Below are 23,658 nucleotides of genomic sequence, written 5' to 3'. Positions count from 1 at the left end.
ATGCCTCGAAGGGGTGTGAAGTGTTAGGCAATGCTCAGCCAACCCAGAACTAACACCACAGGGGCTCTGGAGGGAGGGACTCTGGGTGAAGCAGAACAAGTCCTGTTGGGGTAAGAAGGTGGGAGACCACCTGCCCAGGGTAATGGCCTACTTGATAGCAGGGTCCAATGCTCTGCCAGCCTCACAGGATGTGATTTAATAAGTCTTTCGGGCTTTTGTTGCACCCTTATTGATCTGAAGTTGTTTGTAGCCATAAAACAACTGTAAATTAGAGGAATGAAATAAAAGCAGCAGGATACACATCTCCTCTCCTCCTACGAGGTTGTAAAAGCTTTCTGCATAGGAGTCTCATTCTCCTTTCCTCTTAATAGCCAAAGTTATGCGGTAGCTTTTCTTCTTACAGACAAAACCTCATCTTCATCCCTGCTTCAGAAGTGCCCTTGGTTAACATGATTCTCTGCTGGAACCACTGTTGAGCTGTGTCCCTACTACAGTGTTTTAGGATGCTCAGGGCCAGTTACCTCCTCCTTCCAAAGCTCTTTTCCTTTTTTTTCTCTCTTTCCTCCCTTCCCCCTTTTTTCTCCTCCTCTTTTCTCTCCTCCACCCCTCTTTCCTTTCATTTTTCTTTCTTTCTCTCTCTCTCTCTTTTTTTTTCCCTCTTTTCGCCACTCTTTTACGGAATTAAAGGGTTTTGACATATCACTATTTGTACAGCAGTTAGGAGGTTTCAGTAGATAATCACCAACAGTTTCAGTGCAGTAAACTAAGCCATGTGACCGTTGGATTTTCTTTGCTTTCTCCTTGTAGAAATCCGAGAGGCCTTTCGGGTTCTGGACCGAGATGGGAATGGCTTCATCTCCAAGCAGGAGCTGGGAATGGCCATGCGCTCTCTGGGGTACATGCCGAGTGAGGTGGAGCTGGCCATCATCATGCAGCGCCTGGACATGGACGGTGAGACCCCAGCCAGCACCCTCTCCCCTCAGATGGGCCTTGACTCATCCGCAAGACTTTTGATTTCAAGGGTCCTGCACTTGGATTCAGAACACTTGGGTTCATGTCTTGGTTAACATTCGAGGAGTAGAAGCTTGGACTAGATCATTCCACACAGCTCTGGGGGCCTGCAGACGTGGTTCTGGGGCCACTAGAGGGAGCAGGGTGAAGGAGGCCTGCTTGCCAGAGCAGTGAGAGCAGGTTTTTAAAATTTAATTTACTTTTTAAACTTTTTAACAGCTTTATTGAGATAGAATTCACATACCATAAAATTCACCCATTTAAACTGTGCAGTTCACAGGTTTGTGCAACCAATGCCCTAATTGATTTTATAACATTTCACCACTCCAAGGAGCAGCCCGGCACCTTAGCCAACACTCCCGACACCCTCCCCTCCACCCCAGCTTAGGCAGCCACTGAGCTGCTTTTTTCTATCTTTATAGATTTGCCTCTTTCGGACATTTCATACAAAGGGAATTAGGCAACATGTGGTCCTTTGTGACTGGCTTCTTTCACTTCACATAATGTTTGTGAGGTTCATTGATGTTGCAGCTTCGTCTCTTTTCGTGGCTAAATAATATTTTACTGTAAGGATAGAACAGCTTCTTTTCTCTCTGTTTCACATACTGGATTTCTGCATACAACCTTATGGGGAAAAGAGTTTTACTGTATCTTGAAAATTCTGAAAAACAACGGCATTAGATAATCTTTAAGTTTTTTTTCACACTCTAAAATCCTAAGAGTCTATCCCAAACTGGCTGTGGCACTCCATTTATATCCTGCCTTGGCCGAAGGTCCAGAAAAGAGCCTTCTTACTTATTTATTTCTTAACATACACACCCCCTCTGAAAAGTGGCTTGATTCCAGGCATAAGAGCTCCAGAGTGGTGGACTGTTGGGACTCTTGGTAGAACACGAAGTACGGACCAAGTAAAAGAAAGCAGGGGAGGGGACCGGTGTCTTTTTGAAACAAGGCCATGGTAGGGCGATGTTTGCTTGGTCTTTAGGCTAATTGGAAGAATGAGGCTGTCCTCTATTATCTTGTGAAACTTGCTGGAAGATTGGCAGTAAGGGTGACCACATGATGAATGAACCACAGCACCAACCTCCAAGTACAGCCATGGACATTTCTTTTCCAGTTTAGGACAGAGATGTTGTAGCAGGGATGTTCAGTTGTGTGAGCAGAGCCAGCCTTGTCCTTACAGCTTTGATGGATTGTGAATCATCCTGTCTTCGTGGGCTTGCTTTTGACCTTTCTTTTCATTTTAGAAGTATCTCTGAAAAGCTGGAGCAAAGCACATACTGCATAGCAAAATCTCTTTCCCATTTACCCTCATCATTATTTTACAGATACATTTCCAGAAAAAGTTTTCTCTTTAAAATAATAAAAATTTAAATTTATACCTCTGCATATGGAACCAAGAAGGTTTTGTGCTTTGATCTCCCTACAAATACCATAGTAAAACTTAGTAAAATGGACTAAAAGCAAATGGAATTAGCAACATTTATTGAAAAGTGAGCTGGGTCTATTGTCAGAGAGTAACTCCTAAGAGATTTGAAGGGTCTTCATCAAAGTCTATCTTTCTTCTTTGTATTTGCCCTCAGTGTCATTCAGCTCATGGGAAATTTTTACACTATCACAGATCCTCTGTGATTCCAGGAGTCCGTGGAGTCCTGGGGCATCTCATGTGATGGTTATTCAGGGGGCCTCAGCAGGACTCAGGCAAACACTGCATATGGGATGCAATTTAAGAGACTTCAAATTCTGCCTTTTTTTTTTTTTTTTGCAACTTATCATACTCAGCTATAAATGCTCCAAGTTGAAACTTATAAGCAAATCTTGCAGAGGAATTTCTATTAGGTCCTTTAACAAAAGCCCAAGTCATTAGCTATTTCATGATGACCACATCAGGTAAAAACACATTTATTTACCTTTGAAGTGCAGCTTCTTCAGAGTTTTATTGCCTACAAAAGATTTAATACAGAACACGGGAACAGTGCAGCTATGCAGGCAAAGGAATTGTCTACACAGTCTATTAAATGCCTATGTGTGTAAAGAGCTGAGTGAACGATGCCCAGTCTGAGGCTGAAATGTGGGTCTTTAAGTGTTTTGTAAATGATGCTGACAAGTGAAATTTCTGGGGTACAAGGTTCTAAACATGGGCAAATAGACTGTGTTTCAGTGTCTTTCTCTTAATAGGGTCTTTTCAGCTGTTCTATTTTTTTTTTTTTTAAGTCAGATTCTAATTATATCCTTCCTTTCTAGCTCCTGTAACTAGGAATTCTCCACAGAGATTTGGCCCTGCCTAGTTAAGTTTCTCTTTGGCATGGAATGACAGCAATGTTTATGGGGATAATGCCAAAAAAAGGAGTGCTTGGGCCAGAACCGAGGTTTCTTAGCTATAAGATGACTGTGCCTCCTGGCCCTCAGGCCCTGACCCCTGGCCCTCAACGGCCTCAGGAAAGGCGGCTCTGTCTCCATCCATCCCAGCTGGCCATGATTAGGGGCAGATCTGGCCCACATACCAGACTTCTCTTTCTGGGGTCCCTGGTTTTCCCAAGCGTGAGGTCATACCTCCGGCACGAGGCCCAGCTAGAATTAGTCTGAGAGTGTCTGTGCAGCCTGAGTCAACACGTGAGGCTTTCATTAGGTGGTTCCTTGGGAGTGGGTGCCTCGCTGGCTGTGCATGTAACAGTAGCCTCCCTGGATTAGGAAGCTCAGCGGGGGTTTCCTGGACACCGAGCCTGCAGGAGCCAGACAGTTCCAGTCTGTGTGTGGAACTGGTTTTCTAGAGAACAGAATAGAAGACAGGCAGTGGGGTCTGGGATTGCTCTCTGGGCCCAAGGCCAATTTGCCTTCAGTGCTGGACCTGACTCATGTATGTGTGTGTGTGGAGGGGTGTGTGTATGGGCATTGCATGGGCTGAACGACTCAGTTCCGTACTAAACAGAAAACCAAATGTTTTTGCCCAATGCCTAGGGCTCCCTCTTTGGCCCACTACTGAAAAGGGGCTTTCTTGGAACTTGGCCTTGATTCTGCAGTCCCTGGTGATCACTGTCCCACTCCCCTTTCATCAGCCTCTGCAGCTAGGTGACTTTTGCCCTAAAGTCAGTCGGGGACCAGGATTCACTCTATCCTGGAGGCTTTATGCCAGGATCTCTCTTTCAGCTCTGGCTCTGGAGACCTGCAACCCTCTCCATCAGGCTTCTGGAGGCATTTAAACCCAGTGTCCCAAGGCCTTCTTTACACATCAGGCACCAACTTTGGTGCAGTGCATCATGGTACTAGTTATGCATCATCCTTGGAAGGATTGATACAATAAAAATCACCCAGAAAGTATCTCCAAAGCTTAGCTCTGTTATAGAGGTGGGCTGAGAAAGGCTGCTTGAAAGAGACTGTGGGCTGTGCCGACCCCGGCTGCTCCCTCAGCTCTGTGGTCCTGCAGCAGCGCCCGGGCCCCTCTGAGCCTCCTGCATCATTCTGTGGGCAGTGCGGACTTGGGATCGTCACACCCAAGGGATATTTTTGACTGCTTTCTACAGCCACACCAGCGTGGCCATCTGGAGAGGATCCAGCTAGCTTTGCAAACAGTTTCCTGGAACGACCGAACCAGGAGGCGTTTGCAGTGGTCTGTGGCCCTGCATTGCCATGTTCACATTTCCTAATGCAACCCTCTCTTTTTCTTAAAGAACAGAAGTCCCTCCCTCTTTGCAACCAATTCAGACTTTTCCCTCTTCCTCCTTAATTTTGCTTCTGCTCCTCCAAGAGGTAGAATCTCATTAAATTCCAACAGATTTGGGCATTTGAAATGAATTCTTATCTCTCAGCAGGTTTGTAGTTTTTTGTTTGTTTGTTTTGGGAGGTTCACCACTGCCTGGGTAGTGGACTCAGTTCAGTTTAGTTCAGTTTAAAAAAGGATTTATCTGGTGTCTGTTTTGTGTGAACTGGCTTTTTTTAATGGTTGGCAAGATTTGCTTTGGGTTCATTTTAAGTCAAACCGCTGAGCTGCAGAGAACGAAATGATGGCCAGAGTCATGTAGGAGAGCTGGCCTGCATGGCCACATCTTCCCTCGCTGACTATCCATTCCTGCAAGTTTTAGTCCTTTGCTGATTAGTCATGTGATTATGACCTTTCTATTTTCATTTGTGATGTCCTAGAAGACAGAAACGTACATGCCTAATTCTGACTAGCTCTCACTTTCGCTTCCTGTTCAGACACGTCAGCGTCCTGATTTGGATGCTCCGGAGCTGGCGTGGGTCTCATTTGTGAGCTAGAATGCACACCGCTTTCCTGAGAGGGGGGAAGACACTTAACCACAGATATGACGTGAGACCGCCGGTGTGAGCTGGAAGCAGCTGGGGCTTTTTAGTCAAAAGCAGAGGATCCCAAACCTTAGGGACCATCAGGAAACATCCAGAGAGTGTGTTAAACAAACCAACAGACGGACAAACAAACAAACAGGCCAATAGAATCAGAAAAGATTAGGGACAGCAATGTGTGTGTGTTGACATAACTGGGCCCCTTCGGCCAACAGAAAAAATCTAAAGCTAAAGAGAAATCTTCAAGCCTGTGAATATTTGTATGAGCAAGAGTCCGAATAGAAGGTTAATGTCTGAAAGGCACATAAGGCATTTAACTCTGGGCATTTGGTGAAGGCGGCGGACAGTCAGTGGTGGGTCAGGCAGAGGCCTCCGCCTCCTTGCTCCTCTCACTGTGGTCCAGGGACCTGCAGAGTCTGCGTCACCTGGGAGCTTGCTTAAAATGCTGAATCTCAGGCCCACCCCAGGCGTGCTGATTCGGAATCTGCATTTTAACAAGAGTCCCAGGCGACTCATGTGTACATTAAAGTTGGAGAGGTGCTAGGCGGGAGCACACAGGGAGAAACGGGGTGCAAACACAACTGTGTTTCCTTGTTTGAGGGCCTCTCCAGTGTAGTGCAGCCCCTCCCTAGTCTTCTGCCGGTAATGCAATGCATGAGATTTGTAACTCTAAAAACCGGAATTCACAGAGCCAAAGTGCTGATGAAGGTCAAGTCAGTTATAGGAAAATACCTCTCCAAAAGTTTGCATTTGTGAATAAGCATGACTGGTATTAAATCATGATGATTAAAAACGTCATTCTGTGTTAGTAAATTAATGCTGCACTTTGATCTAACTGGGATGTCTTAACTGGGTAATGATGATGGTAACTAACACTTATGTAATGCCCTTCATGCCCCCATAATAACGTTGAGTAACAATGATATTAGCAGATACATTACATAATCTTCACCACGGGCCAAGCACTGTTCTGAGCACTTTATTTATTAACTGATTTAGTCTTCATAATGGCGATAGGCAGTATTATGATCTTCACTTTATAGATGAGAAAAACAAAGGGCACAGATTTCGAGCAACTTGCTCAGGTCATGTTACTAGTAAGAGCCATATGAATATAAGATCTTAACCACATCTCTTTTATATATTTGTGATTTTAATGGATATAAGTCACTTAGTAGAAGGATAATAGGATATTGAAGCAGTGACTGAACAGAACACATACACACACACACACACACACACACACACAGACACCTCACACATGTACACTCCAGAGTCATGACATTACATAGATATTTCAAGCCTACATGTAAGTGTTTTGGTTACCAATTACTGTTCCAAATAGCCTTCTGCTGTCACCTTTGGTCAGGCGAAGAACTCCAGCCACCCCCTAGGTTATCCTTATATGAGTCAAGCCTGACCCTAGAGCAGAGTTTGTGAATTGAAGATTCCTGTTGTTTTAGTGAAGGGGGAAGTCCTTTAGGCCTCTTGGGATGTGTAGTGGTGGCGGATGTTTGTGACGGATCCACTCCAACACTCTTATCTCCCTAAGCAGTCCCTTCCTCTGCTTTATGCCAGGAAAGGTTGGTCTATCATCTTAATCTTACCGACAGTTGGCCACACTGAATCCAAATTTCAGCTATAGACCAAACTGTTTGAGCCACTTTCAGCTACTCAGGCCAACATAACAAAAATAGAATTTCTGGTATGTGCACCCCTCTTAATAAGACCACGCTCAACTAATATTATATTCTGTTTCCCTTGTTTTAACTCCCTAGAACCCATGGCTAAACCTATGTGCCAGATTTACACTAATATAAATCAGCTATATTTTATGCCTCCGTGTTCTGCCATATCAGACTTGAAACTTCTCCTGAGATGTGCCAGTTTGATTTAGTCATAGGTTTAAAGGCAGTGAAACATGGTGGGAGCAGATTTGGAAAATAGGTATCTCCTTGGAAGGCAGCTGCCTCAGTTGTGTTTATTACGGGCATTCAGGGTCTCTAAGTTCTTCATGCTGCTCTTGTCTGACCTGAGGGAGACATCAGAGAGGACATCAGGGGTACTTGGGCATTCAGTTTTCTAAATTCACTCAGAGGTCCCCTAAGTCTCAGGTCCCACTCCTTTCCAATCAGTGCCCTAAATTTCATGAGACTTGATGAGCCTGTAATTTCAACTTATATTACAATTCGATAGACCACACAATTAAATTTGGGGTCCTCTCTCAAGTTGGAAGAAACAAGTGATTATTTTCAGGCCACCCTAGAAGCACTCTAGCTCTCTGTGATCATAGATAAGCAAACCGATCTCAGAATCTCATTTAGGAAGTTCCTTTCTTCCAGATATTGTACACTGCATCAACATGAAAACAGAGACCATGCTGCGTTTCTATAAGTAAGAGTATCATGTGAATGATGATAAGGATGATAAAATTTTTTATACATAAATTACATTTCTCTCAGGCTAGGTTTACTAAAAGGATTATATGAGACTGCCCATCTTAGAACACCCTGACCAGTATTGAATATTATTTAACAAATCATTACTATTATGATTGATGAAAAGTAGGAACTTCCCTGGTCAGCGTGGCTCAGTTGGTTGGAGTGTCATCCTATAGACTGAAAGGCTGTGGGTTCGATTCTGGGTCAAGGCACATACCCAGGTTGTGGGTTCGATCCCTGGTTGGGGTGAGTATGAAAGGCAACCATTCGATGTCTCTTTCTCTCTCAAATGAAAAATGAAAAAATGTCCTCAGGTGAGGATTTAAAAAATAACATTAAATAAAACTAGAAAAGTAGGAATTTATTTTAACTCATAAGTGAAAAGATGTGTTTTTCATATGTTGATTTGGTTATCCATTTTTTTCCCCTTTGCAAATTGTCTTTTTTTTTTTGATCCTTTTCAGTAAGGATAAGCTGCAGTAATAAGTAATTCCCCCCAAATCTCAGCAGCCACATGCCACCGACTGGAAGTTCTCACTCAGGCTGTATGTCCACTGCAGCTTGTCTGGGTATTTCCTTGTTGTCAGGCTCATTCAGCAGCCCCGGCAGAGGGAGGCTTCTGAGCCTGTGTCTCCATGATAGCCATGGCAAAGGACAGAGACCGAGAGAATCACACAGTGATTCTTGAAGTGTTGTCACTCCAGTTCACATCTCATTGGCTAAAGCAAGTCACACAGCTGTGCAGAATCTAATATGCCCAGAAGGGAGTAAACTGGAAATATTTGGTGAATAACAGTAATGATGACAAGGATTTTAAGTTTTAGAAAAGAATTAGAATGGCACAGTCATTGCAAAATTTTTACCTCAGGAAAAGCTTTGTAAATACTATGAATATGGGCAAAAACAATTATAATGGGAGATTTTAAATATTCCCTTTAGGTTGATCAAGTGAATAAAACTAAGTAACATAACTGATGACATTGAATGTGTGTGTGTATATGAGCATGTGTGCATGTGTGTGTTTGTGTAATATAAATTTTTGCACCCTTAAAAAGAGAATACCCTTCTTTTCTAAGTGATTCTGGAACATTAACTATACATGGCTATTTATTAGGCCATGAAGACAATTTAATTAAATTCCAAAGGACAATTATTAGGGGTGCATTTTTTATTACATGCAGTAACAAGAAATAGCAAAAGTTTGAATAAGAACCTCACCCACTTAGAAACTTAAAAATTAAAAACCAAAAACCAAAAACCTTTCAATTTAATGAACAGATCCAAGAGCTGATTCTTTGGGGGAAAAGCAGTACATTGACAACTATAACATATTTAAGAATTAAAGAGAGTTATCACTAAAATAAATTAGAGATAAAAATTTGGGATATTTAAAAAAAGAATACTTGATATAGTTTTGTGTGAATACATTTGAACATCTACACAAAGTGGAGTTTTTCTGGAAAAATATGTTGCTGAAATTTATTCAAGCTGAAGTAAGTAGTCTAAATTGGAAGTTGTATATTTGCAGCCTAGAAGCCAAATACAGCTCATAGCCATGTTTTCTTTGGCTCACACATCATTTTATATAGCAGAGAATCTCATATTAAAAATCTTCATTTTTCTCTCCTTAAAATATTGGAGAATTTAGCAAAACAAATCTTGCCTGCCTTTACTGCAATAATTTGGTGGAGTTGAGTAGCTGTCCTTTCTAGGCAGGGCAAATGACACAGTCTCCACCATTCCTTATTGTCTTTCACCTACCTGCTCCTTTCTGATGGACAGTCTTGGCCCCTATGGACTTTGGAGTTTGCGACACTGCCTAAATGGACCAGTGAGTGATGAGACCATCTTCCACAATTGTGGCAATTTATCTTCATTTCTCCTAGCTTTAATTGTAGGATACTTTTGTGTTTGTTTTGTTACTGTTTTTGTTTCTCTTTTGCCTGATGTCATTTCTAGCAACTTCAGTAGATTACTTGTTTTATTTTAATTCATCATTGTTTAATAATTAAGGCAACTAAGAGGAGAAATTTGCCACTGTGAAGAGTTTAACGATATCTCCCAAATTTAGATAGTTTTGTTTCATTGTTTTCTTTATAATATTTTATTGTATTTTTAAATTCCCTCTGCTATTCTACAATTATTATTTAGGAAATTATTTTATAATTTCCAAGTCATCACTGGGGTTTTAATTTTCTAGTTTACATTTACATTTTCTATCTTTGTTTCATATTGGAAAATAAATGACCTACTATTTGCTAGGATTTTCTTTGTAAGCAGGAATAAGATGAATTTACATGAAGGCGTTGCCTCTATGGTATACAGCTTATATACGTATATGCTTGGAAATTATCTTCATATTACCTATATTTCATGTACCTGTGGTTTTGGTTGTTTTATTCGAGAGAGATTACTGTGGTGGATTGAAGTCTCCCACTGCTGTGTAGCTCCTTCAGTTTACTTCCGACTGCTTTTATTTTAATTTCCAAAGCTCTGTCTGCCCTCAGAGTGGATTTTACCCTTTATCAATGTAAATGTCCTTTAAACACTTTTGAGTTATACTTTTGCTTTCTGTTGATTTTTGACACATAACCTTTTTGCCTGTGTTTGCTTAACTTTTATTGTTATGTGTGGTCATTGGGGAACATTCACAATTATTCAGCTTCTTTCAAGAACACAGTGCACTGTGCTTCAGCTCTTTCTGTGTGGTTTTGTTAGATGTGAAAGTTACACAATATGTACCATTATGTTTTAATTTTTAATTATTCTGAGAGACTTTTTATTGGCAAGTTTAACTATCATTTATTTCGGGACTTTTAGTTGGGTCTTAAATCTGTCTTTTTTTTTTTTTTTTTTTTTTTTACTACAGTGGGATTTAAAAAAAATATCATCCTCTCAGTTGTTTGGAAGTTATATATTTTACTATAACTTTTTCTAGTAATGGCCACAAAGTTTTTGTGAACTTATCTCTAACTTCTAACATCAATTACAAATGAATAATACTCTCTTTTATAGAAGGTGAGAAATTAAATGTTTCTTCTTTTCTCTTTTCTATTCTTTGTTAATTTAAACACATGGCTGTTATAAACACATCAGCCTCCCTTTACCCCTTTTTTATAATTTTTATTTTCAATTTTAAAAAATACTGTCAGTTTTAGAACCCTATTTTGAAACAGTTATTTCACCTGTACTTTTCACTGGATTCTGTGCCTATACCCTGCCAATACTTAGCTAATTTTCTGCTTCTCGTTTTAATTAATAAAAATTTGTTACGGCATAAACTTTTCTTTATTAAGGAAATTTACCTTAATCCTAAATCTTCTGAGTATTATAAATCTGAGAAAATCTTTTTCTCTCTCTCGACACACACACAAATGACAAGTTGATTTAGATATAGAATTTTTGGGGGGGGGGGGGCGTCCAGCCTTTTGCTTTTAAAGTTCTATGATTGCCACTCCATTATTTTTGTTTTTTAATACTACGAAGAAGCTCATAGCCCAACCTGCTTTGCGTTTCTTGTGAACAACCTAACTTTTTAAAGGATCTAATCATTCTCTGTGAAGTGTGAACCTCTCACCAGTCTGTTTCCTCCCTGTGTTGTCACTGCCAGTGGTTGGTGCATCGACTGTCACAGCTGGCAGTCCCTTGTCCTGTGGTTCACACTCTCAATTTTTAGACTAAATGTATTTCCAGAAAACATTTCTTTGACCCTTTTTGTTTTCCACATTTGCTCCATATTATTTCAGTATTTCTTTCTAGCCTTATATGCAGGTTGGATCTGGGTGGAGGTCCCCACATTTTCCTCTTCATATCTGTCTTTTCTCCATTTTTTTCTTTAGTCTTCTGTGTTTCTCATGTATAGACATATGTATTTGTTCACTACTTAGAGGTTTTCCAGTGAACATTCTACTGACCACAGGATATTATTTCTGTACCAATACTTTCTCATCTCTGTGTAATTTCTTCTTGTCACTTTGGTAATTTGGTTTATATGATATTTGGTTTATATGACTTCTTCTCAGTATCGTTGAGGATGTAAAGCAGATACTTGTCAAACATTCCTCGGTAAATCTGTTTGAGAGCCAGACAGTTGCTGAGCTCTGTGACAGCTGGTGGTGACTTTTGAATGGCAACATTCGTCCACAGGTGTCTTATTTTCTGGGTAGAGGCAGATCCAGCTCACCTGCTGCAGGCAACAGGCTCAAGCAGAGATGGATGCAGGGCAGCAGCCAGATGCCTTTCCTGTGCCAAGAAAAGAGTGGGAAGGTATGAGGCAATTATAATCAGCAACTGAGGAAAATTGAAAAAGAAGCTGAGTAGGTGTCTCGTATAGTCCCAGTACGCATGGAATCCCAGTAAAAAAGGCTCCCTGCAGTTTCTGAGTCTGTGCTATGAGGTCCCTCTTATTTTCCATTTCTGTTTTATTTCAGTAGGTACTAGGTTTTAGATAAAGTAATAACGCTAATTTCAGGCATTTTTTTCCTCTGATTTTAATGGAAATGTCCTCAGTTTGAGTTTACATTTGCAAATGGCATTGATTGCTACGTGAGATAGATGTTATTGCGGTAAGGTAATAGGTTACTTGTGGTTTACCTTTCTTCTTGTAAATCAATAATGCTATTGAGTAGCTTTTTGTCACGATGTTATGCATTCATAATCACTATCAATCACTAAGACTTTTCCATCATCCCAAACAAAAACTTTATAATCATTAAACAATAACTCATCATGACCCCCTTACTTCCACCACTGGGAACCTGTAATCTACTGTCTCTATATATTTGTCTATTCTAGATACTTCATATATGTGGAACCATACAATATTTTTTATTTTGTAATTGGCTTATTTCATTTAGCATAATGTTTGTGAGGTTCATCCATGTTGTATCATGTATCAGAACTTGATATTTTTTAGGGCTGAATAATATTCCATAGTATGGTTATATCACGTTTTGTTCATTCATCTGTTGATGGACACTTGGTTTGTTTCTATCTTTGGGCTGTTGTGAATAATGCTGGAATGAGCATTGGCATGGAAGTATCTGTTTGAAGAAAATGTCTCTATTTTGACCTCATTTCTGAATGACATGTAAAAGATGAAGTATTTTAGATTAACAGTTTTTTTGTTTGGTACTTAGCAGATATTATTTTATCTTCTGGCTGCCATGGTTTTTGGTGAGACAGCCACAATTATTTTTAATGTTGCTACTTTTTGTTATCTAGTGTGTCTTCTCCATTGGTTGTTTTTAAGATTTTTTGCCTATTTTTGGCAGTTTGGCTGTGCTACGCCTACATATGGTTTTCTTTGGATTTATTATGCTTGATGTGTGTCAAGCTTCTTGGATCTAAGGGTTGATTTCTTTCATTAATTTTGGTAAATTTACAGCCAATGTATATCTTGGAATACTTTTTTACTTATTCCCTATCTTTTCTTCTTCTGGCACTCCAATTACATAGTTAGTTGTTAGGTTATTTGATACTGTTCCTCAGATCGTCAATGATGTGTTCTTTTTCCACTCTCCTTTTCTTAATATCTGTGTTTCAATAGACATTTTTTTTTGACTCATCCTTTCATTTGCAGTATCCAGTCTGCTTTTAAGTCTGTGTAATGAGTTCTTTATTTCTATGTTGTGTTTTTATTTATAGCATTTTATTTGGTCCTTTTGTATAATTTCCTTGTCTCTGCTGAAATTCACCATTTGTTCACATGTTTTCTATCTTTTCCACTAGATCCTTTAACATATTTATTGTAGTTATTTTAAAGTCTGATCACTAAAACACCTGGGCCATTCCATAGGTCTGCTTCTGTTGAATTTTCCTCTTTGGTTTATCAGTCACACCTTCTTGCTTTTTCTCATAATTATTTATTGAATGCCAGGTATTATGTGTAAAAAACCCTGTAAGACTGAGCCTTTGCCAGGTAGCTCAGTTGGTTGGAACATTGTCTTGTGCAACAAAAAGTTTGCAGGTTTGATGCCTGGTCAGGGTACATACCCAGGTTGTGGGTTTGGGCAGTGGGGGAGTGGGGTGGGGTGTGTGTCCCTGGTCGGGGTGTATACAAGAGGCAACAGATTTCTCTCTTTCTCTCTCTCTCTTTCCCCCTCCCTTCACCCCCTCTCTCCCTTCCTTTCTCTCTAAAATCAATAAAACAAACATAAAAAAAAGAAAACCTGTCAGACTGAAGTAAACAAAATTTATTCCTGGAGAATGGTAGGACCCTCCTTCTAGGCTCTAGTGTCAGGGTCTTAATCCATCTAACTTGTGGTTGAGTGGGACTGGGGCTTTGTTACAGCTTTAGTTAGATTTGGTTCAAAGTGACCTCAAAGATTTTGAAGGAGGTGTCAGGACTTTCTATTCACAATGGCCTGGGATCTGAGCACTCATGAGACCCTGCAGATCTCTTTATGCTGTGTGGCTGAGCTGCTGAGCTTTCTGAGGCATGCTTGCTTGTTGGTCACTGAGGAGTTGCCTTTTCTCTCCAGCTTTACCTGAGGTCATCTCAATTTTCAGGAGTTCTCTTTCCATCCTGCCACCTGCTCCTGTTCCTTGGAGAGCAGGTGCAGATACGTTATGAAGCTTGGAAGGCCTCAGAGGGATTTCTCTCAGATCTCCTGATCTACCTCCAGCCTTCACCCCACTTACTGTGGTCACACAGATAAGTGGGTGGGGATAGGTCCTCTGCCACCAGGCTCCCAAGGATTCTGTCCCAGTAGCCCGCATGCAGCTGTTAAAAGTTTGTTGAGAGTCAGGTTGATTCCTCTTTCACTTTGTATTGACCATGAATGGAGACAGCTAACAGTCTCTTCTCCTAAGAAGGTCTCATCACTTTCTGGAATTTAGTTCATTTAGATTTCATAATTCATTGGTTCTTTGATGAATTAAGAAAGAAGGAAGGAAGGGAAAAGAAGGAAGGAAGGGAAAAAAAGGAAGGAAGAAAGGGAGGGAGGGAAGAAAGAAACTGTGATTTTGTGACTTACCCCATTAGGTGAGGAAGGTGGTCTCTGTGACCTTCTACATTTGATCCATGAGTGCAGTTCCCCTCGTTTCTTTTTGCTCGCCTTTCACAGCCCATGTTTTCTAGGAGTTTCTGAAGTACATGAAGTAGATCCTTTCTAAAGATTTCCTGTGGTTTCTGTAGTAATATTTGTTTTGAGGGGATGCTGCTCCTGAAGACTGTTTCTCTATAGCAAAATCTTTTCATGCACCCTACAGATATAACCCTGCCGCTGCCATGTATTGGTATTTGAATGAGAAACTGGTGACTAGGCCTGGCCTGACCATTTTCCAGAAGAAGGGGTATGTGGATTGCTTTTAGCCTCTACTGATAATGGTTCAGGCCTACCGAGCATGGCCCTTCTCTCATCCTCAGACTAGGCAGAGCTCGTCCAGAGCACCCTGCTGGTTTGAGTGGGCATGTTCCCTCTCTGTCCAAATCAGAGCGAACAGCCTGCGTGTTCCCTGCCTGCCTCCGCGCCCCTCCAGCTTGCCCTGTTCTGCAGGCACTTCTCCGCCCCTCTGCTGACATCTCCTCTCCTTTGTCAGATGCCTTAGGACACAGTACACCAGTGACTCCCTGGTACCCGCCTTACACCCTCTACAACCCACGCTCAGAGTTAATAGCCAATTCATTAGTTCCACAAACATTTATTGAGCACCCTCAATGTGCCCCACACTGTTTTAGGCACTTGGCGCAGTGCTGAAACACAAACCAAATCCCTGCCTGTGTGGAGCTTACATCCCAGTGGGAAGATACTCATTTTACCCACCTTAACTCACTTAATTCTCATAACAACCATATGAACTAGGTTCTTTTATTGTTCTCATTTTCTATACGAGGAAATGGAAGCACAGAGAAATTAAGTAAATTGTCAAGATCATGTGGATGGTGATTTCTGTGGGAACAGAACTTATCTGCAGTGCAGAAAGGGCTGCTTCCTCCCCAGTCATTGCAGCCATTGACATTTTCTTACCCAGCGCATCCTCCTCTGGGCAGCATGGTTGCTTAACAGTCCGTGGATCCGGGCTCTCGTTTACCCTTGTCCTCAGTATTAATTCCTGTTGCCAGTTTTTGTCTGTTTATGAATTTTCAGGTGTTTTTTTATAATTAGGAATCAGGGAAGGTAAGTCAGACACTGCTAGTCTGCTGCCGGGACAGCTTGGAAGTCTTTTACTTACCCACGTGGACCAGAATTTGGGCTTGCTGCTTGTGATATAAATGTTTGCAGAGGCATGGAAACAGGGAACAGATGACAGTGACCAGAGGGGCAGGGGAGAGGGGAGAAGGGGGGAAGCAGTGGAAGGGGCTAGGGAACCGGTATGAATGACCCATGGACATGGACAACAGGGTGGGGATTGACCATGGGAGAGGGAGGAGGTGAGTGGGATGGAGAAGAGCAGTGGGGAAAAATAGGACAGCTGTAATAGAATAACAATAAATTAATAAAAAATAAAGTAACTAATTTTAAAAAAAGAAAAAAAACAAGTGTTTGCTGCAGTTTTCTCAGAGGGACACAGAAGGCACATAGCCTATCCTGTGTGTTTTTATTTAATCCCAGTTCCCTTATCAGGGTAGCTGCAGATCAAATCACTTTATGAGGTTACCTGCAAAAGTAATCATTTCTCAGGGTGACCTCCGAAGAGAAACATGTAACCAAAATTTTACTAAACATACGCTTTTCTAATACCCCATCCCTTGCTTCTGAAGCCTCAGAAAGGGCAAGCACTTAGCACAACTGGCGAATGATGAATAGAGTCTTTCCTCATTTACATACCTATTCATTAGCTGGGATTGCTATGGCAACTGTGCCTTCCAGACTCAGACCTGTGGGCCCAGCACAACTTCATTTTGGAAACTGGTTGGGAGCCTTGCTACTTTCCCAATCCTTGGTGGGAAAGGAGAATCTTACAGGGCAGGAGCTCTGGGGTTTCCAGTGGACGATACCAACAGTCTATAAGTGGACACAGGAAGGACAGCTTTTTGCTGGAAAGCAGTCTGCAGAACTCTGGCTTTGATTACCTGCCTGCCTGTCCCTGGGTGCAGAGGTGCAAGCAAGCTAGTCAAAGGCGAGCACAAAGGGTGCACTCATTCCATCAATGTCATTTCCCCCTAGGACACCTGCCTGCATCTCACTTATGTGGGAGATGAGAGAGAGAGAGAGAGAGAGAGAGAGAGAGAGAGAGAGAGAGAGAGAGAGAGAGAGAGAAAGACAGAGAGACAGACAGACAGACAGATACAGAATTGGGAAGTCAAGACTCCTTTTGGGGAAAGGAGGGTTGAGGGAAAGTGCAAAAGGGAGAGAGGGTTGGAGTCTGGTAGGGGTGTGTCCTGAATGTTTGCCTGTCTCTGGCTGGTCCAGGACCCGGGCCCAATTCAATGGCCTGGACGCCTGTGTCCCCAATGTGGAGATGCTTCCATTTCTATAAATGAGGACTTTTGGAGGGAGAGCAAGGGGCCACTGCCCAGTGCTGTCTTCTTGGTAATTCTGGGGAAGTGGGTGGCAGCTGGACAGATGGCTCAGAACCAGCGGCTTTGTTGGGGCAGTTTTGCATTTTGCAGTCAGATTCTCAACCAGTGTAAGCTTTCCATCCTTGAAGGTTTTCATTGGGCTTGATCATCTATTAGCCTAGAACAGAGCCGGCATTTCATAGGTGCTCAAGAAGTATTTATGAAATGAATGAATTAGCCTTCTCTGTGCTGGGCTTTTTTTCCTCTCAGCCTGACACCCCCACCCCAGCATGCTAGCCTTTTGGCCGTAGGTCCTTCTGCCCTGTGCTCCGGAGAAACCGCTGCCCTCTGATCCTCGACATTTCTACCTTCTACCTCCTCATATTGGTTCTCTCTGTTGAGCTTACCCAGGCTTTTCTGTCTGTTGAAATTTCACCTCTGATGGCATGGGGCATCTGTGCTGGCTCAGGGGCTTCGGGGACAGGGCAGGGGAGCTCAGGATCTGATGGAGGAGCAAACTCGACAGTGAGACTCTGCCAGTGTCCTGGGGAGTCTGAATGACTAGGTGCAGAGACGGGGCTGATCGGGGGCTGTGCTTGGGGCTGGGCCTTGGCCTGGGAAGGGTCACTCAGGAAACTCAGGGATGATGCTGTTAAGCCAGTACAGTGCTGGACTGGCTGGGGCACTGATTTCCCACAGTGTTTACTAAGCTCTTTCTCTGTAGTCATTGCCCCTCTGGTAAGCACAGGCTCAACTAGGAGACAGAAAATTATAATAAAATAGTAAAGCTCCAAAATTCTGTAAAGGTAGGGAAACCTTGCTTCAGCTGAACTATAAGGTGGAATGTTTCCAGTGTGCACTTTTTACCTTCCACCCTGCTTGCCTTTATTTCCACTTATGATGGTTAATTTTATGTGTCAGCTTGACTTGGCCACAGAATACCGAGATATTTGGTCAAACCTTATTTTAGGTGTGTCTCCGAAGGTATTTTTGGATGAGATTAACCTTTGAATTAGTAAACTAAGTAAAGCAGACTGCCCTCCTCATGAGGGGAGGCCTCATCCAATCACCCGAAGGCCTAAAGAACAAAAAAGTTTACCCTTTCACTGGTAAAGGGGTACCCCTCTAGCCTGACTGCTGAGCTGAAACATCAGTCTTTTTCTGCCTTCATACTTGGATTGAAGTATTGGCTCTTCCTGGATCTTAAGCCTGCTAATTTTTGGTTCTCACGCCTTTGAATTATACCATTAGTTTTCCTGGGTCTCTAGTTAGTTGACTACAGAACTTGGGAGTTCTCAGTCTCCATAACCTCATGAGCCAATTCTTTATAATAAACCTCTTTCTGTATATATATTATCTAATAACCATCCTATAATCAACCACTTATAGAAGCAAAGATCTGGGTGACTGTGTATCGAAAACTTTCAAGCATTCTTGGCAAACTAATGAATACAATGAGATTGGTCCTGATGTTGTTGGACCAAGTAGGGAAAGAAAAAGATGAGCTCAGCAATTCAAACTGGGAGCTTAAGTGCCACACACATGATCTGAAAGCTTCCATGTGTGCGCTGAAGGAAATGCTGGTCTCTTGTAGCCCCAGGACTGAGACTGCTGAAAAATCAAGCCCAGAGGCTCAACCTGCAATTGGCTGAATTACAACGCAAATTGAACTTCCAGGCTCATAGTGTGTCTACTGTTAATGTGAGGACATTGATTGGGAAGGAGTGGGATGCTGAAAGTTGGAGTGGGGTGTGTGTGGGAAGAGCCTGAGGAAGCTGGGGACAGTGAACCCCAGCATTCTGGTGAGGCTTCTTTGCCAGTGAAAGAGGTCTCCCTTCCCCCAGTGGGAGCAGCCTCCCCACCTCTGAGGGGATTAACCCTGCATTGTCTGAGGAAACTGTAATGGACGCCCCTGAGGCAGTTGCCATGGGAAACAATGTTGAGTCACCTCCACCACCTAGTCAACTTGACTGGGCCAAAGGGTGCCCAGATGTTTGGTCAAAGATTATTCTGTGTGTGTCCGTGAGGGTATTTTTGAATGAGGTTAACATTTGAATTGGTAGACTAAGTAAATTGATGCCCCTGCTGTGTGGATGGACCTCATCCAGTTATATGAAGGTCAAATAGAATAAAAAGGGTGACCCTTCCACCAATACTGGGGACCTGGTCCTGCCTGACTATATGTGCTGGAATGTCAATCTTTTTCTGCCTTCGGACTTGAGCTGAGACATCAGCCCTTCTGGGTCTCGAGTCTGTGGCATTTGCATGATTCCAGTGGCTCTCCTGAGTCTCCAGCTTGCCAATTACAGATCTGGGACTTCTCAGCCTCCATAATCATGTGAGCCAATTCCCTGTAGTATATATATTACATCCATATGTAATATGTATAACATATATCTTTGTGTATATATATATCTGTCTACATACACACTAACACACATCCTGTTGCCTCTGTTTCTCTGGAGAACCCTGACTGATACACCTCTGTTACCTCTACCTGAGGCACCTTTCTTCCCCATCTCTGTGCGGTCACACCTTTCTCCTCTACAAAGCCTCCTCTAAGGCTTTCCTGCCTGGCTGGAAGTAATGTCTCCTCCCCTCAATTTTTATAGCATCTAATTGATAAGTATTTTACATCTGTTTGTAGATCTTATGAGACTGTAACATCAGTCTTTGTGGATGTGACAGTCAAGACTAGCCTTTAAGTTGTCCTGGAGGGTGTGGCTCGGTTGATTGGGTATTATCCTACAAACCAAGAAGTCACAGGTTTGATTCCTGGTCAGGGCATCTGCCTAGGTTGCAGGTTCAGGTATGATTTACTCCAGTTTACATTTGGCTCCCCTGGCTCTTAACAAATATATTCTTGTGAAAATATTTGTTGATTAACGGAATAAGTGAATGTCTGTGGCCTTGGCAAGCAGGTTGTCAGGGAACTGAATCTAATGCCACAGAATGATTCTTGATATGACTTATTTGGTTCACTTTTTCAATTAACTGACTTAAAGCCTGGTTGTGTTTTTTTTTTTTTTTTTTTTTGTTTTTTTTCTTTTAGTGATTCTAGAGAGAGGGGAAAGGGAGGGGGAGAGAGAGGGAGAGAAACATCGATCAGTTGCCTTTGGCACGCACCCCAACAGAGGACTGAACCTACAATCCAGGCATGTGCCCTGACCAAGAATCTAACCTGTGACTTTTTGGTTTTCAGGACGATGCCCAACCAATGAGCCACCAGGACAACTTAAAGCCTGGTCTTGACTCTCTCATCCAGAAAGACCGATGTAATAATTATACTCAAGTTTTCTGACCCTGTGACTTAGTGAAATTCTTTTTCCTTACATGAATTTTTTATATTGAGATATAATTGACATGAGATTGTATTAGTTTTAGGTCTACAGCATAATTATTTGATATATGCATGTATTGCAGAATGGTTACAATAAGTTTAATTAACATCCATCACCATACATAGTTACGCTTTTTTTTTCTTTTGATGAGAAGTTTTAAGATTTATTCTCTTAACAATGTTCAAATATATAAAAAAGGATTGTTAACTATAGTCACAATGATATACATTATATCCTCAGGACTTATTTTATAACTGGAAGTTTGTACCTCTTGACCCCCTTTGTGCATTCCACCCATCCTCTGCCTCTGGCAAGCACCAATCCATTCTCTTTGGCCATGATTTCAGTTTTTAAAAAATATTGCACATGTAAGTGATGTCATACAGTATTTGTCATTATCTGCCTGACTTATTTCATTTAGCACAATGCCCTCCATGTTGTCAGAAATGACAAATGACATATTTCCTTCTTTTTTATAATTATATAATATTCAACTATTTATATAGAATAACATATACAGGGGTGGGCAAAAGTAGATTTATTGATGACAATAAAGAACTCTGTGCCAAACAAAATGTGCTTGAATATAGCAAGTAGACTACAAGAATATGCAAACAATGAAGGACAGCAATTTGAGCACTTACAAAATTATACCTAATTGCACTGTGCCAGTGTGACATTCTTTTGGGTTAATAAAGCTATCATAATAATTATATCCTACATGTCTTTTTCCATATGAACAACTGTAAAACCACTTTTGCCTACCCCTGTATATGTGTGTGTATGTATGTCTGTGTGTGTGTATATCTGTGTGTGTATAAACTATCATACTTTCATTTTTAAAAAATCCTCACCCAAGGATATATTTATTGATTTGAGAGAGAGAGAGAGAGAGATGTGAAAGAGAAACAACAATCAATTGCCTCCTGTGTGTGCCCCAATCGGGGATTGAACCCACAACCTAGGTATGTGCCCTGACCAGGGATTGAACCCACAACCTTTTGGTATATGGGACAATGCTCCAACCAACTGAGCCACCCGGCCTAGCTCACACTTTCTTTATTCATTTGGGATTGTTAGCTTCTTAAGAGCGGGAACCTGGCATACTGACAGTTGGTTCCCTCAGTTCATAACTGATCCTTCACACAAGCTACTAGGTGCTCAACAAATACTTGTTGAAAGAGGGACTACATCCAAGTCTAAGCCTACCTCTTATATTCCCAGAGAAACACTCTTATGATACCTCACCCCGCATCCCAGGCTAATGTTTAGCACCAACACTTGTAGTCTGGAATTGTGGGTTCTTGAAATCACAGTGTACTAGAAAGAAAGCAGAACAGATTGGAGGCTCCCCATCTAGTTCTGTTTTGACCTTCTAGGTGAGCTCAGTCAGGCATGGAAATGGGAAGCACCTCTGTTTTATTTTATAGCAAGACTTTAGGAACCAAACTTCTAATAGGACTTAAGAAACTGAGTCATGAATAGGGGAGAGGCTTTATTAAAACATGACAAAGTTTGGTCCTCTCAGAATGAAGAAGAAGAGGAGACAAGATTAATATCTATAAGGTTGTAATTGGAGACTGTTATTCCAGGACTCTACATCAGACTTTGAAATTGATGCTATGGGGTCCCTTTGATCTTGAATGAGACATTTTCGATAAAAGAAGGTTAAGTTCTAGTTCTTAGGCATATAAAAAGCTCAGGGAACTACTGCCACTTGAAGAGGATGGAAATGGGGGATGTAAATGGATTCCAAAGGGTTGCAAGAAGGTTCATGAATCACATATTGCCATGCAGAGCAGTTGGGAATTGGTTAATGTTTGAGGTTGCTGTCAGGCAGGATTACCTGCCTGAGTCCCAGAGGCCCCTGTGAATAGCAGAGTGCTTGGCCAGGTAGAGCCTTGTGGGCCTGAGGCAGTCAGACAAAGTCTCTGTCCTAGAACATACCTCACATTTTCTGGCTTGGCATCCTGAGGAAGCACTATAAAAATGATGGCCCAGTGCATGTTTTTCCTAACTTTTGGGAAGGAAAAGATGAGAATATAATAACCGTTTGGCATTCCTGATGGCATTTCACCTTCATCTGCCCTCTCTCTTCATACGGGTTGTGGTTGACTGACTGAACTGGTCTTGACAGAGAGGCTGTTTGCTTTGTAGTGACAAGAGTTTTTCCTAAAGCAATTAGGAAAAAATTAGGTTGTGGGGAGAAGAGAATAAAATGGGTAAGGGCCAGGGCAGGGAGGGAGACTGTCAGGCACTGGGACTCTCCTCTGTGCCCCTCAGGGTTTGGGACCAGATGCTATGTTAATGGGAAGGGATGCTCATTATGGGGGCTTCTGTACATCCCCTGGAGGCCATGGTTGGGCTCTCCCTCACTCCATGACTGCTTTTGTACTAATTATGCCACTTACATAATACCTCCCTTTACTATTGTGTATACATAAACTGTAAGATCATTGGATCTCAGGGTATAAGGAAACTGGGGAGAAGTATGTTCACTGAAAACTGGCCCACCAAAGATATCAGGTTCTAACCTTTGGAACTTATAAATATTACCTCATTTGGGAAAAGGGTCTTTGCAGATGTGATTAAGGGTCTTGAACTGGAGAAACGATCCTTTATTATCAGGGTGGGCCCTGAATGCAATCACGTGCATTCTTGCAGGAGAGATCTGACACCCACAAAGAAGGCCATATGAAGACAGAGATGGAGACTGGAGTGATGTGGCTAAAACACAAGGAATGCAGGCAGATACCAGAAACTGGAAGAGGCAAGGAATCGATTGTCCTCTAGATCCTCTGGAGCGAGTGCGTTTGATTTTGGTCTAATGATACAGATTTCAGACTTCTGTCCTCCAGAACTGTGAGAGAATAGTTTCGTTGTTCTAAGCCACCAAGTATATGACAATTTGTTATAGCAGCCACAGGAAGCTAACACAGGATGTCACTTACTATAGCCATTCATCTAGGCAAATATCCCACTAGAGTGGCCTTTGATGGATGTCTACCTGAGAAGCCCATTTGTACCTGGTACTTTCTATGCAGCCTATTCCTGTCAGAGTTCTCATGAACAAGGTCAGGATAATTCTGATGAAGATTGTAATTCAACACATGTCCCCAGC

The 23,658-nt window shown here is 41.9% G+C and overlaps 1 protein-coding gene across 4 annotated transcripts in view; it reads left to right on the top strand.

Moving 5' to 3' along the window:
* The window catches only part of CALN1 (calneuron 1), a 508,279-nt gene that overhangs the window by 283,818 nt on the left and 200,803 nt on the right, over positions 1 to 23,658 (top strand). For all 4 annotated transcript variants that reach the window (XM_090279122.1, XM_090279123.1, XM_090279125.1 and 1 more), the window contains one exon: positions 808 to 951. In XM_090279122.1, the coding sequence (XP_090135248.1) occupies positions 808 to 951 (144 nt within the window). The remainder of the gene's footprint in view (positions 1 to 807; positions 952 to 23,658) is intronic.

Source organism: Furipterus horrens, unplaced genomic scaffold, assembly GCF_987537825.1.
Source record: "Furipterus horrens unplaced genomic scaffold, mFurHor1.1.pri manual_scaffold_5, whole genome shotgun sequence".
Classification (NCBI taxonomy): domain Eukaryota; kingdom Metazoa; phylum Chordata; class Mammalia; order Chiroptera; family Furipteridae; genus Furipterus; species Furipterus horrens.
Note: the sequence above shows the minus strand (reverse complement) of the source record. Positions and strands in the feature narration are given on the sequence as shown.